At 41.7% G+C, this 15809-nt stretch overlaps 1 protein-coding gene across 3 annotated transcripts; it reads left to right on the top strand.

Moving 5' to 3' along the window:
• Window positions 1–328: 328 nt before the first annotated feature.
• Window positions 329–9747, top strand: LOC127367764 (protein tyrosine phosphatase type IVA 3). 3 transcript variants are annotated; one of them, XM_051407890.1, is made up of 7 exons: window positions 329–703; window positions 3904–4404; window positions 6088–6218; window positions 6359–6451; window positions 6552–6682; window positions 6990–7064; window positions 7834–9747. In XM_051407890.1, the coding sequence occupies exons 3-7, from the start codon at window positions 6099–6101 to the stop codon at window positions 7949–7951; spliced, it is 537 nt and encodes a 178-aa protein (XP_051263850.1). In that variant the 5' UTR covers window positions 329–703; window positions 3904–4404; window positions 6088–6098; the 3' UTR covers window positions 7952–9747. The 3 variants fall into 3 exon arrangements, with proteins under 3 accessions (XP_051263850.1, XP_051263851.1, XP_051263852.1); XM_051407891.1 differs by lacking the exon at window positions 329–703 and adding an exon at window positions 1063–1210; XM_051407892.1 differs by lacking the exon at window positions 329–703 and adding an exon at window positions 1606–1626.
• The last annotated feature ends 6062 nt before the right edge of the window (window positions 9748–15809 follow it).

Below are 15809 nucleotides of genomic sequence, written 5' to 3' on the forward strand. Positions count from 1 at the left end.
AAAGGAAAACAAGAGAGGGTCCAGACAGACGTGTCATGGCATAAAAACTCATTAGACCTGCAATGTCACTAATCCGTTATGTTCTATTTTAAAGCAGAATGAACTGAAAACACTGATCTGCGTTTATTTTGTTCCTGTGCATTGACTATAACTGAGACTAAAAAGCTTCCTTGACTGAACCTTGCAATCATCGGCCTATAGGAAGAGTGAGGAGAGAACATGAGGGGGGAAACAGCACCTCTTCTTCACCCTGGAAGAGGGCAGGGAAAAAGGAGTGGAGTGGATGAAGAGGAGGAGGAGGAGGGAGCGAGGCTCTTCTCCTCTCTCTCTCTAAGAGCATTAACTGTAGAGTGTTCTGGCGGTGACAGGGCTGTCAGGGTCAGATGGCTGCTCAGCCTGATTAGACCAGCTCACAGCAGATCCTCAGCCCAGCACACCACACCGCTACAAGCGAGGTACAGCTCCAGTCTGGCACGTACAGTACACTGCAGCGGTTACTGAGAGGCCAGGGGGGACAGGAGAGAGGTGGAGAGTTCAGTGTTATAGTGGGGCAGAGCTACAGGTTGTTGCATTTCATTTTACTGCTGCTTGACTACCAGACAGTTCAGCTTCTAGTGGCAGAAAAAGACTAAAAGCAGGCGGACTTTGCTGTGAGAAAGAAGAACTCATGTTTAGTCTGGCTGGAGATGACATTTAATAGCAGGTAAGGACAAACACTCAACAGTATTTTTTGTCGCTGTTATTAAATAGTATTTGGGAAAGGTTCCTGACACTGTCAACCAGCCACTGTGATCCCCTGCTACAACAAGTTTTATAACTTTTGAGATCATTCAGTTATTATGACAGATAATGTAGATATTATGGAGAATTTCCATAGAAATCCATTTCCACGGTATTAGAGATAGTAATCAAGGAAATCACAGATCTTCAGTGGAACAGGCTGAGAGCAGGGAGATGGGTGCACCAACACTGAGACTGTTTTTCCACAAAAAATTGATGTGTCATAGAATCAGCTGCTAGTATAGATACAGCTATAAATACAGCTGCAGGGTGTTCAGTGTCTACAGGGGTTTACTATAACAGGCAGTCAGCTGGTTGTCTGTCAGCACTCAAACTATTGCAGGGCTGCTGCTGCAGCTTCTGCAGGACTTTGGTGTAACTGCCAGTCAGTGGTTTGTGGATTTTCCAGTTCCCAGCCAAGTCCACTGAGGTAAGAAGGAAGGCTTTATACGTTATGCTTTCAAAAACAACTCCAATTTAGGGAATTTAGCACTTGTTCTTTTTCAGAGTGACTTGTGACCTACAGAAAGCCTCCTCTATAGTTGTTAACTGGAAGGCAGCATTCATCTCTGCTGCCTTGCTGTAACAGGATTTATACTACGGTCACTACGGTACTAACCTGCCTTGTTGTTGTCTTTACTACTAACCTAGATGCTTACTTGTGTTTTAAGCCTTACGTTGCTGGTACTGTAGAAAAGTTTGGCAACCTAACACAGCTCTAAATAATATTGAGATCCATTTTTAACTTCTTTGGGTCCTGACCCAGCCTGTGACAGGGAAAGAGCCAGGCAGCCAGAGAACCAACTGGGGACGCACCTGTTTTTACAAACCAAACTGCGGTCTAAGGTAACAGGGAAGATCGGCTTTACAGTTTTAATTGGAATTACTGCTGCCGTCTAGCCATTTCCCATCATGCTCCTTCATGCTTTCATATGTTGTTTTTATATGAAGTTTAGATGTCAGTTAAATGCCTAAAAGGGCCTTCAGTGACTGCATCACTTAAGAGTTAGTATTTAAATGTGTTTTATGTTTAGATGCTTTAGAGCTTTTTTAATGCCTGTTTGTTTCTCAGTTTCAGTGAATTCCATGCTTTGTCTTCTTGTCTGTGACAGTGCCTTCGGTCATGTTGCTCTGTGTGATACAATAATCTATATAATAATAATAATAATTTATCCTGTTTGTCTCACTTTTAATTTTCTTTTGCTTGTGTTATATAAGGCTGTAAAATCAGAAAGGACCTATCTCTAAAATCTCACTTTTCTTTTTACACTTTGAATCAATTAGCTGGAAAATAACAGACCTCTACTGACCTCTAACGTGATTAGCGTTAACACAGGATAAATTCCTAATTATAGATAGTCAACAACCTGGAATAGACTACACTCTTCTGGAAGAGTTAGTGAGTAAGTCGGCATGTGATTATGTGTGTGTTGTCAAAGCTGATGTGAAGAGGTGACCATAGATTACCCAGAGTGCCTGTGGACTTTCCCTTGTTGTTTGTCTGAATGTTTTGGCATGTCAGTGAGAGGAGGGTTACATCTGCGACCACCTTCCTTTATATTTCCCTCACTACCTGTGCCTGTTGTCCAACATGATAGAGAAACATTGCTGATTAGCATTTTCAGACAGATGCTTTCCAGGATATCAGAACCTGACATTGTAACAAGATTGGTTAGCTGCCAACGTGTTTACTGAGAAAAGGAGAGTGGAGCGGCTTACCAGCCACAGAGATAATCGGCATTTGTTTTTTAATTCCTGTTCTTGGTAAAACACTTCCCAGTTGTTTCTGTGTAACTATGTAAGATTTTAATAGGTTTACAAAGAATGTTTTTGTAATGCCTTTTTTAAATTGTTGCTGCCCTATTAAGTAGAGTATTAAACTTGTTGACTTTTGAAGAAACTGCATTTTAATTTCGAAGCAGTGTTGGTCCTTTCACTAAGATACTTGGACCGAACAAATACACTGAACGAATAAAACATATTGTATAGCAGGTGTTCAGCCCAATGTCTTTTACATCAGAGCTGTTAAACACAAATTCATGACACAATATTATCTTGGCTACATAAATAGGCCATAATTTCAAGTATATCCTTGTCAATCACAAAGTAAATAGCATTTAAACACCTCATAGACATACTGAAAGTATCTGATCAAGAACACATTTTTGGATTATGAAACATGTCAAAGTCAATGACACATACTGGCGAGCAACCACTTTTATTCCAAGACCAATATGTGTCAGTTAAATTGCCAAATGGATAAATCATTCCAGCCCTACTCTAGGGGGACCTGCTCTAGAAGCAGCGAGTGAGCTAACCTTCTTTTTTATTTAGTTTTACAGTTTGTACTCCAATATGTGGTCTGTTGTCCCGAAGCCTGGAACTGCCCTCAAATTCTCTTATGCACTTAAGAATCCTCCTAGAGTACATTAAATAGACCACTAATTTTCAGACTTTGTCTCTTTTTTTCCTTTCAGAGCAAATTCAATTTTGTTGATATTGTGCAGGCTAATCTAATAAAATTGTCCATATTTTGTGAGCCACATAATGTATTAGATTTTCTAGTCCATGCTGCATCTGTCATCTGTTTCCCAGCTTTCTAGTCCACTTCATGCAAGTAGGAACACTTTTGTACATCGTTCAGTTGCTAAGTTGGTAGATTACTCTGTGTGTATGTACATGGATATGTATACATATGTATACCAAAAACTTGCTTGCAGATATTAGTGGTTTTGAGAATATGCGTAAGAACAATTTCCAAAAGTTCACTCAGATTTATTATTGATAGGCTATATGTATGGCTTTTTAGATTTTTTTTGTATTTCATACATGAAGCAAATGCTTTAATTGTGTTTAATAGAAAATCTGTTAAAATATAAACATATGCATATCTTAATGTGTGTGTGTGTGTTTATCTATGCACATCAGCCAGTCAGCTGCCATCCTGCTGGCCTCCATATTACTGAAGAAGGCTGTCATTAGTATATTTTGTCATATGAGCTGCTTTTACAGATACAGTGTTTGGAACAATGGAACAAATGCTAAATTATTAATATTTTGTGTTTTTCTGTTTTCATGACATTCTTTAAAGAGTTAATATAATTTCTATGTTTTGTACTTTAGAATTGCTGGTTGATGGAGTTTGTGCGGCGGAGTGGTGACTACTGCCACGCCCAACACATTTAGACCCTGTCTGGGATGAAGCTGCACCATGCAGTCCTGCGGCCCTGAAACCTGAAAGACTACTGGCCTTCGCCCTCTGAACCAGCCAGCTCATGGGGTAATAAGTGGAGCCTCGACACTGAAAGCTAACCGGAGAGAGAAGGAAAGAGAGAGCTACTGAGAGACAAAGAGAGAAAAGGACTGGGCAAAGAGAGAGATAAAAACAAAGAGACGAACAGAGAGAGAGAGAGAGCTGACACTCTGTGGCCTCCTCGACTATAGGATACAGTCAACTGATGGGGTAATACAAGACAACAGGACCTCACATTTGGGAAAATACCTTAAACGGCTATAAACAGTCTCCCAATAGGAAGTTCCACAAGGGAGAGGAAGTCCAGAGTCACCTATAGACCTGATATAGGTTGAAGTCACAGCAGCTAACTGCTGCAGCTGGAGCTAAAGGTGAGGGGTCAACACATCTTCACTAAATATATAATGATGCACCAACACTTTTTAACTCCTGCACTTTACTGCATACTCCTGACCTCTACTTTTGACTTGCCTTTCCAGGGTGAGATTTATTTACAAGAATGTTTTTATGTCCCAGGCCTTGCATATGGCCTGGTGTTTATGTCCCATAAGAAGAAATAATCTTCCCCCATTTTGAGGGCTATTTACTTCTTTAAAATATGACAATAATGCAGTGACAAAAGCACATTGAGCACTCTGCTCACATCAACAAAACAGAAAACAGTATTTGTAATACAGCCAGTGGCTATGCTACTGGGAAGAGGAGTGGCCAGATATGTTTATCTTCTGTTCTTGGGAAGTGTAACCCTGCTGCTGCAAAACACCTGCACTCTATGCTATACTGATATGAATAAGCAGTATTGGCTGTGAAAAGTTGTTTAGTAGCATGTGAAGACTCTGATGGCACCCAAATAGTTCTTATCAGTACTCTAACTAAAATAGTGGCTGTGTATGCTTTGGGGAATGTCAGGCATTCGTAAATTAAGATTATTGAAATTAAAATTCCATCCTAAAATACACTCACGTCCCTGTTATCTTATTTGAAATGTGAGCAAGAGCAATGCAAGTCAACATGAGGTACTCTAGTGTTCCACTGACAGTGATAATTTTACCATGTTGGTTTTTGTTTTTCATACAGTAGACTACACAGAAATATTGCATTACGTGAAGCATTCATGCATTTTAATTATAAAATGCACCCTTACAGTTCTATTCACAACAGTCCAAGATTAGTGATATATATAACTTGTTTTATGTTGTTATGATGGGAATTATGTGAGGTCGATACTCAATGTACAAATACATAGAGGTGTTAGAGAGTTGTGAAGTGAAGGAAATGCCAAATAAGTACAGTCTGTACCTGCCCACAACAGACTTTTGAGATGAGGTCTAATCAAGCTAATAAGTGAAAACAGCTGAGGGGGTTTAGGGTCTGTTAACCTAACTCTTTGAACACTGTTGTCCCACACCTAGACTTGTTTGCTTTTGCTCTTTATTGTGTGAGATTTACATAAGGGGGACTGTAAGTATGTGACCTTGAGGTGAGTTTTGAGAAGACTGTAACAGGTTTGGTTGCATTTGTAAACATTACAAAAAAGTTGAGGTAATGCTTGTGGTGTGTTGGCAGGTTGGGCTGAATATGCCTTCTCACACAGCAGATATTTTGACTTGTCGGAGCAGGAAAAGCACAAGTGTTACTTATAACATTAACGATGGCTCTGATCTGTTCTAGTGTCCCAGTAAGTCATGACCGTGTGACAGCCAGCATGCCAGACCTTGAAACTAAAGCAGCTAAACTAAATGGTATTCACCCATCATTCATTTTATTATTCACACCTGTGCTTTTCCGTACTGTCGTACATAATCAGAATGTCAGTCGTGAAAAAGGCCAATTGGTGCAAAGTATATATAAAGTATAGTTAATGATAGTGATACTTAATGGACCAAGGTTGAGCCAAATCTGGAAAGTTGCATGCGATCTGCAAATAAGGTAACTAGTTAAAACTCTTCCCCAACTTCATGTGGTGTAATTGTTTTTGTTTCATGAGAAAATGTACAGTACATTTCTCCCTGACATTGAACTTATGGCTAACAACTAACCGCTCACACATAAAGGTCATCCTGGGATGTCAAAGGTCACACTGGCAGCCATGAACCGTCCAGCTCCAGTGGAACTGTGCCACAAGAACATGAGATTCCTGATCACTCACAACCCAACAGACGGCACACTCAGCTCCTTCATAGAGGTGAGAAACGTGTGTGTTGACGGACACACATGCATTCACACTATGAATAAACTGAAGCAGCTAAAAGACATTTTAACTGAATTGATCTACTTGTATTTTGGCTTAGTTGTGAAAATCATCTCCTATCATGTTACTTTCAGGACCTGAAGCACTACGGTGCCACCACAGTTGTTCGAGTCTGTGATATCACCTACGATAAAACACCATTGGAGAAGGATGGCATTAATGTGGTGGTGAGCACACACTAAACTCCCCACAAACAAACATAAACACAAAACATTAACACTGAACTTGAGTGTCAGAAGTGCTGTAGCTGTTCTGCTTTTTGTTCAGGATTGGCCATTTGATGATGGAGCCCCACCCCCCAGTAAACTGGTTGATGATTGGTTGAGTCTGCTGAAGAAGAAGTTTCAGGAGGATCCAGGATGCTGTGTGGCTGTTCACTGTGTGGCTGGACTTGGGAGGTGAGAGACACACCGATCAGTCTGAACTAAATGCTAGAGAGGGAGACACAGGCACACACATACATATATACACACAGCAGGGGTTCATTAACATGTAGAGAAAGACAGAAAGTAATGAAATAAATGGAATAAGTTCCACTGGTTTCATGCTACTGGTATAAAACTAATGCCGCGGATACCTTTTGATGTAGTTTTTGTGGCATTGATATTTCTACACTTACACATTCTAGTCAGCTCTGTTGTTATTTTTACTCAGACATCAACAAACATACTCTTTGTGTGTTTGTGTGTCTATTCATGCACACAGGGCTCCTGTGCTGGTTGCTCTGGCACTGATAGAGAGCGGGATGAAGTATGAAGATGCTATTCAACTCATCAGACAGTAAGTTAATTTATGTACTGCATCCTCATAATGCAGAAGTATCACATATCATGGTGGGAGAGCACTTTAGAAGTTAGGTGTCTTTATAATGCATAACAATAACCTTATAAACAGCTGTGACAGCTGAATTACAATGCCCTTTTTTAATGATATATACACAAGAAAGCTTTGTGTAATATGTAAAATGCTTAGGCTTAGGAGTACATTTTTACACCCATTTCTACTCCTGATAAAGCAGCAGGAATTTGGGAATACAAAACACAGTATAGAGTGTGAAGGATGGCTAATATGTTACTATTTAAACCCACTCTTTGTAGAAATTGAGATTTTCTTTCTTTGGGGCCATCCAGTGGTGGTATCAAAGAAGACAATGTGGTGACGCAACTCACGCTGATATTCTGTTACATGTATCCAGTTGCCAATTAAAGAGCACAGGCAAACTAACTTCATGGTGCTAAATAAACAAAATGCTTGGGATCTTTTTAATTATATCCAAGAGATTAACCACTTAACCGTTTTAAACACAATCCAGTGATCAAGAAAGATATTTGTGTCACTTGAATTGAATTGAATTGAATTGAAATGACTTTATTGTCCCCAAGGGGCAATTTGGTTGACAACAGGTAGCCAACACATACACATTTGCACAAAAACACAAACATGAAATGATGAATAAATAAAAGCATAAATACACATGTACACTATATATATATATATATATGAACTGTTGATTTCCACCATACATTGTTTGTCTTTGTGTGTGTTTCAGGAAGCGTCGTGGAGCCATCAATAGTAAACAGCTCACTTACCTGGAGAAATATCGATCCAAGCAGAGACTCCGATTCAAAGACTCTCACGCACACAAGAACAAGTGTTGCACTATGTGAACACACACACACGCGCACAGACACACACACACACACACACACACACACACATCTTGTACCCCTCAACAAATGCTCTCAGGAATCCAACCATACGAGCCTTGTGTCACTGTCACAAAAACTAAAATATACGGGCTTCATTAGTCCAAGTGTACCCTGGGAATTTTTGAATGTTTTCAAGGAAATTGTATTGGAGCCCATCTTTGTTCCCTTGTTTGTAATGATTTATTGTCTTTTAAAGATGATTTTATTGGCATGTTTGCTTCATAATATAGTTTACAGTGAAAGATGGCAAAAATAGCTGAAGGAGAGAAAATAATATTTAGAATGTACTTTATTGGTACTAAAGTTGGCTTAGAGATAACGTGTTGAAGCTTCAATCACATGCATGTAACTTGTAGGACTGATATATTATACATAATGTATTGGCCTTCAATAGCATTGGATTTCCATTATTTTGTCATTTATGTTCAATATCTTGAAATTTCACCATAATCACAGTGTAAAATTACACACAGTATTTTTGTGTTTGTGTTATGTCAACACTTTTTAAACAATGTTGGTAGAGTAAAACTGAAACACTGAAACACAGGAATAACATCTTAAGAGCTCAGTATTTTTACTGTAAATTAGCATCAATACTTTATGTTGATCCTCTATTTTACATTATTCCTGTTGGGGTCTGCTGTCAGTGTAACAGGAGATAAGGGCTCATTTCCATCCCAGCATTTCTACCATTTGTCTACAATCAGCATTAAAATGAGTTTCTAAAATGCTAGATGAAGCATTTTGGTAAAAATAACGCCTTCATTTGGTTTTTGTCAATGTCCATGTTTTAATATTACTTCATTGTGCTCAAGTGTTTACATATCAGTGTGTGCATTACAGCATATTATGCTCTGTTTACTGACACCCACAGAAGGAAACATCTTTGGTAACAGATTTCAAGCCAGGTTTAATATGTATTATAAAAAAAGGAAAGGTTAATAATTCTATAGTAATAATATATTACACATTCTAAAATGTAAACTAGTTGTAAATATTACATTTCTTACTTTTATTCTCCTAGAAGTCAGGGTGAACCACTCCTCCTATTCACTGACTACACACATGTGCAAAGAAAATTTAATAACTGCAGGTATTACAAATATATTTTTTTATTTTCCTGTAACTTTTCATCTTATCATCCAATGATATATGAATAAATGGAGTAACATGTCAAATCCTAGCACAAATATTGCTATTCATCATCACATCTTTTAGATTAGATTATCTTATACATATTTTCTTGTGGGGTGTAGTTTACTCATTCATTTGTGTTATTCCTCAAAGATGCATGTAACCAACTGCTTCTGACACTTCATTCATTTTTCATTCAAAATTGATATTTTTGCTGATGATAGAGCATGCACTTTTTATGGATTAGCAGACTGCTTGTGATAGTCTTCTCATCTGTGTTATGAAAAACGTGATGTCCTGAACAACAATTTGTGAGAAAGTGATGAGAGCAGAGGGTGTAAAATTGAAGTACAGAAGCAGCAGAGATGGAGAAGAGAGGAAAGAGGATCTACCATCTTTACATGAGAGCTTTTCCTTTTTTAACAAATTGGCTACAGTTTACTTGTTCAAGTGTGTGCGTGTGTTTGTTTGAGTGCATGTGTTTGGTAGTCTTTAGCTATTTGGGACTGCCCTGAGCCGACACTTTTTTTTTGTAATGTAAAAAACAAATGCTGTAAATGTCTGTCTGTAAATTCTTGCATTGTTTAATAAAGGTTTTGTCATTGTCCCTATCTTAATAATTGTTCATCAATTTCTCTGTCAGTTCTGCACCATCTATATGGGTCCATTTTTTTTCCTGCTGTAAATTATAAAACATAAAATCACAAACACATAGGGCCTAGTGTAGACAAAACCCAACACATAAAACCCTTTTACTGAGACAGGGTTTAACCAGACATTAATATGCCATTAAGAAAACCAAATGAATGATCAGTGTATCGCTTTATTAGGTCTATAATAATTGATTGATTTATAAGTATAAGTAAAGTCAGTATTGTTACGGCCCTGGCCGTATTATTAGTATTATGTCATGGTATTGGGTTCGTCTGTGGTGTGTGTTGGTGTTTTTGTCCCTGTTCCTCTGCAGGAGTGTGCAGCCTGTCGATTGTAAGATCTTTGACGGCAACCCGTAGGTCAGCGCTGACTGGTCCATGCCGTGGGCTCGGCTGGTGGAGTGTCGCCTGCTGGTTGGTTCTCCCAGGGAGCCGCAACATCCGCCGGGGATTCAAAACGCCGCACCACACCGAAGCTCTTCGACAGAACCTTCAGCAGCAGCATCCTTCTGTCCTCGGTTGTAGAGTGTGTGTTTCTGCGATAGCGTGAATTGTTACGATCTTAGTAGATAGTGTTTTTGTATGATTGTGTTCAGTGAGTATCGTAAGGGTGAGCTGCCATTTTCTTTGTACTAATTTTCTCCTGTTTTTCATTAGGATAGGGAGTTAGGTTTAGTAACTGTATTTTATTTATATTGCATAGGGATTAGTAAGGATTTTTGTTTAAGGAAGTTAGTCCTGTTTTGTTTGTTGTTTTGGCCTTGGTTCACCCTGAAGTTTGTTGTTTAGTCTTTGTTGCACTTTGTTCCACCTGTTTGTAAATAAATCACATCACTTGATTATTAACACTGTGTTAGTTGTTCGTTTGGGAATCGGGGTAGGATTATTGGTTCATTTGTCTTCACACATTTATGTGGCGCTCCTTCCCCCTAGACAGGGGCGTAACATAAATTGGGGGGCTCGTCCGTCCTTCATTAATTATTTTGTTGTCTTGTGCTTGTTGGTGAGAGAAAAAAAAAAAAAAAATATATATATATATATTTTTTTTTTTCTATCTGATGTTTGCTTGGTGATTCTTCTTGTGTGTGGAGGGAAAATGGATTTTCAAATAGATGACTTTGCACAAAATCCCACTTTAGAAAAATTAGATCGATGCACAAAAGCACAATTAGGATTAATTGCTAAATTTTTTGGCATCTCTGTTCCTTTGAACGCACGCAAGGCAGAGATTAAACACAGGTTATCAGAACAGCTGGTGGAAGGTGGCATAGTTACGCAGACAAAGCCAGAGGGGGTTCATGCACCGGAGGTTTTAGAGGAGGAAGTGGGAGCGGAGGCTGCCACAGCCACACAAACCTTCGGCGGCCAGGTGAGTGCGGGGGCGGAGGCTCCGGTTGTCACCCAGGCATATAGCATGGATCTGGTAGCTCTACTACAGGCTGGAGTAGATACGGAGGATCTGAAGTTGGCCCTCCGCATGAAAGAGGTGGAACTCGAAACCAAGTCCAAAGAGGTAGAGATTATGCACCTCCGCATAAGGGCTCTGGAGCTGGATCGTCAGTCTCCGACTACGTCCACTCCTGTAAGTATGCGTCTTCCCACCGCTGCCTCTGAGCAATTTGATGTAAGCAGGCATATTGCCTTAGTACCACAATTTAGGGAAAGTGAAGTAGATTCCTTTTTTAATGCTTTTGAGCGCATCGCTGCGACATTGAGATGGCCCAGAGATGTGTGGAGTTTGCTGGTGCAGTGCAAACTGGTGGGCAAGGCCCAGGAGGTGTGTGCAAGTTTATCTATTAACGAAAGTCTGGATTATGAAATTGTGAAAGCTACTGTGTTGCGTGCTTATGAGTTGGTTCCTGAGGCATATCGCCAAAAATTTCGCACATGTGAAAAATCGCCAAACCAAACATATGTGGAGTTTGCCAGGGAGAAAACTGTTCTCTTTGATAAATGGTGCACTGCGAGTACAGTCACAAATTTTGTTCAACTCCGCGAACTATTTTTGCTAGAAGAGTTTAAAACATGTCTCCCAGAGAAAATCGTCATCTACTTAAATGAACAGAAATCAGATTCTGTGTCCAAAGCTGCGGTGCTCGCCGATGAGTTTGTTTTAACGCACCGTGTTGTTTTTCCGGCAGGGCGCCGCGAGCACACTGCGATCGCAAACCCTGGAAATAAAGATAAAATCTTACCAAAAAATCCACATAGACCTAATCCTACGTCTTCTGAACGTGAATGTTTTTACTGCCACGAGGCAGGACACCTGATAGCCAGCTGCCCTGCGCTCCAGCGTAAAGAAAATAATCAAAGTGAAACAAGACCAAAAAGTGTTGGACTTTTTCAGTCTGTTCCCACTCCGTCTCCTGTCAGTAATGAACCAGAGAAAGAGGAGGTAGATGAGCGTTACAGACCTTTCATTTTACAAGGTTCAGTCTCTCTGACAGGGAAGGAGGAAGATCAGGTACCGATCACAATTTTGCGTGATACGGGAGCTAATCAGTCTCTCATCTTGCAAAAAGTGCTGCCTTTTTCCTCTGCTTCATTCTGTGGTTCTGATGCACTTGTGTTGGGGGTGAAAATGAGTACTGTAAGAGCACCGTTGCACACAGTTTTCTTGCGTTCACCGCTCATCTCAGGCCCTATGAGTTTTGGACTGCGCACTCGTTTGCCAGTGCAGGGGGTTGCCATGATTCTCGGAAATGATCTGGCAGGGAAAAAAGTGTTTCCGACCCCCGAAGTGATTGAAAATCCCGTTGCCGACTCGTGTGTTTCTGTTCCTGCTGCTGTTAACTCGTCCTCTGTGTTTCCGGCCTGCGCTGTTACGCGCGCACAAAAGCGTAAACTTGGTGATGTGGTGGATTTGTCTGATTCATTCATGTGCTCTGAATATGGTACTGAACAATCAGACCCCCGTGCCGAAAAATGTGAAAAGAGTGTGTTTGATAACTTGTTACCTGTTGAAGCTAACTTGTGTTTCGAGGTTGACAGGGGAGAGTTCATCCGTGCACAACAGACTGACCCAACTCTGGCTACGTGTCTATCTGCTGCCGACTCACGTGCCGAGACTCTCAGTGTGTACAGCCTTAATGACGGTGTATTAATGCGCAATTGGCACCCTCCCTCAACTGATGACCTAGGTTGGAATTCTTTTCAACAAGTGGTAGTCCCACAGAAATTTCGCCCTCAGGTATTGAATCTAGCCCATGATAACATTGCTGGCCATTTAGGAATAAAAAAGACTTACCATCGCATCCTGCGGTACTTCTTTTGGCCAGGTTTGAAAGCCGATGTGACAAAATACTGCCGTTCATGCCACACTTGTCAGGTTAGTGGTAAACCGAATCAGGTTATTCCCCCTGCTCCGCTGCAACCAATTCCGGTTATAGGAGAACCATTCGAACACATAATCCTGGATTGTGTGGGGCCGCTTCCCAAAACAAAATCCGGACATCAGTACATTTTGACCTTGATGTGCGCCGCCACACGCTACCCAGAAGCAATTCCGCTACGCACACTCCAGGCCAAAGCTATAGTTAAAGCCTTCGTAAACTTTTTCTCCACTTTCGGCTTGCCAAAATCCATTCAGACCGACCAAGGTTCCAACTTCATGTCCAAAGTGTTCGCTCAGGTCATAGCGTCGCTGTCCATTAAACACCAAAAGTCCAGTGCATACCATCCTCAGTCACAAGGCGCACTCGAACGTTTCCACCAGACGTTAAAATCCATGATGCGCAAGTTCTGTCTCGAAACAGGAAAAGAGTGGGATGAGGGTTTACCACTGCTTCTCCTAGCTGCACGAGAAAGTGTGCAGGAATCCACAGGTTTCAGTCCTGCAGAGCTGGTGTTTGGTCACACCGTGCGCGGTCCTCTGCGGTTGCTGAGAGAGAGATACCTGTCGGCCACTACTAGTCCGGGTAAAAATGTGTTAGATTATGTGAGCTCTTTCAGAGAACGTCTGCACTCAGCCGGTGAGACCGCGCGCAGCGCTCTTGCTGCCTCCCAGAAAAAAATGAAAAAGAAATTCGACCAGAAATCCGTCCAGAGAAATTTCCAAGTTGGTGAAAAAGTTTTAACACTGCTCCCAATCTCTGGTCCTGCCCTCCAGGCAAAGTTCTGTGGTCCGTATGTTGTGGAAAAGAAATTAAGTGAAACTGACTACGTTGTTGGTACTCCTGATCGGAGGAGAAAGTCCCGTGTGTGCCACATTAATATGCTGAAGCCATATTTCGGTCGCGATGTCCCTTCACCCTCCGTTGTGTTTTCTGTTGCGCCGTCCGCTGTGTCCACCGTTACGCCGGTACCTCCCTCTCAGTATTGTCCGGCGAGCGATGGTTTGTACTTTAATCCTGTTGAGCTCTGTTCTCGCCTCGAAAACTCAGCGTCTCTGAGAGAATTAAAGTCACATTTAAATCACCTGGATGATTCTGCTCAGAAAGATATCCGTCAGCTGATTGGCAATAATCTCCCTCTGTTCTCAGACACTCCGTCCCGCACCACTGTTCTCTCCCATGAGATTGATGTAGGTGACCATTCTCCAATTAAGCAACACGCTTACCGCGTTAACCCAACAAAACGTGCACTTTTTCAGCAGGAGGTCAACTACCTGCTGGAAAACGGCTTGGCTGTCCCGAGCACCAGTGCGTGGAGTTCTCCGTGTCTTCTCGTGCCGAAGGCTGATAAGACGCCACGTTTCTGCACAGATTTTCGCAAAGTAAATGGGGTTACCAAAGCTGACTCCTATCCTCTGCCTCGAATGGAGGATTGTGTGGACAGGGTGGGTTCGGCACAATTTGTAACCAAATTGGATCTATTAAAGGGCTATTGGCAAGTCCCTTTAACTCCGCGTGCCTCTGAAATCTCCGCTTTCGTTACGCCCGACCATTTCCTGCAGTATACCGTTATGCCATTTGGTCTCCGAAACGCACCTGCCACATTCCAACGTCTCATGCACATAGTCCTGGTTGGTGTACAAAACTGTGAAGTTTACCTCGATGACATTGTGGCATACTCAAACACTTGGACGGCACACATCAAAACCCTGAGCATCATTTTCGAGAGGTTAAAGAAAGCCTCCCTCACTTTGAACCTGGCAAAATGTGACTTCGGTAAAGCCACTGTGACTTACCTAGGAAAACAGGTGGGCCAAGGCCAGGTGCGCCCACTAACTGCAAAAATCCAGGCCATCCTAGATTTCACCGCGCCCCAAACCAGACGTGAGCTTCGCCGTTTCTTAGGAATGGCTGGCTACTATCGTGGATTCTGCAGAAATTTTGCAGACGTCGTTGCTCCCCTCACTAGTTTGACGAGTGTCACTAAACCATTTGTCTGGTCACTAGAATGTCAACATGCCTTCGAGTCTGCTAAAGCTCTCCTCTGCAGCACACCTGTCCTTGCAGCTCCTGACTTCGCGCGTCCCTTCAAGCTGGAGGTGGATGCCAGTGACCGCGGAGCTGGTGCGGTATTGTTGCAGGAGGATGAGCAAGGTATTGATCACCCGACTTGCTACTTCTCGAAAAAATTCAGTAAGCACCAAACTAAATACAGCACCATTGAGAAGGAAGCTCTTTCCCTGCTACTTGCACTGCAGCATTTTGAGGTATATATCGGGTCAAGCTCGCTTCCTGTTGTTGTATACACTGACCACAATCCTCTTGTGTTTCTGTCCCAAATGCAAAACTCCAACCAGAGACTCATGAGATGGTCACTGCTCGTGCAGGACTTTAATTTGGAGATTCGCCACAAGAAAGGCACAGAAAATGTGTTGGCGGATGCCCTCTCCCGTGTCCCTTCCTAACCTTAAGGGTCAAAAATTTTAGGGGAAATGTTGATTTTTAGGAAGGGGGGTGTTACGGCCCTGGCCGTATTATTAGTATTATGTCATGGTATTGGGTTCGTCTGTGGTGTGTGTTGGTGTTTTTGTCCCTGTTCCTCTGCAGGAGTGTGCAGCCTGTCGATTGTAAGATCTTTGACGGCAACCCGTAGGTCAGCGCTGACTGGTCCATGCCGTGGGCTCGGCTGGTGGAGTG

The sequence above is a fragment of the Dicentrarchus labrax genome, unplaced genomic scaffold (genome assembly GCF_905237075.1).
Source record: "Dicentrarchus labrax unplaced genomic scaffold, dlabrax2021, whole genome shotgun sequence".
Classification (NCBI taxonomy): Eukaryota; Metazoa; Chordata; class Actinopteri; family Moronidae; genus Dicentrarchus; species Dicentrarchus labrax.

What these genes read in the sequence shown, in the direction of transcription:
- LOC127367764 (XM_051407890.1), top strand. Translation starts at nt 6,099, where the DNA reads ATGTCAAAGGTCACACTGGCAGCCATGAACCGTCCAGCTCCAGTGGAA. An exon ending in CACTCAGCTCCTTCATAGAG is followed by an intron (nt 6,219 to 6,358) that starts GTGAGAAACGTG and finishes TGTTACTTTCAG; the next exon opens with GACCTGAAGCACTACGGTGC. An exon ending in AGGATGGCATTAATGTGGTG is followed by an intron (nt 6,452 to 6,551) that starts GTGAGCACACAC and finishes CTTTTTGTTCAG; the next exon opens with GATTGGCCATTTGATGATGG.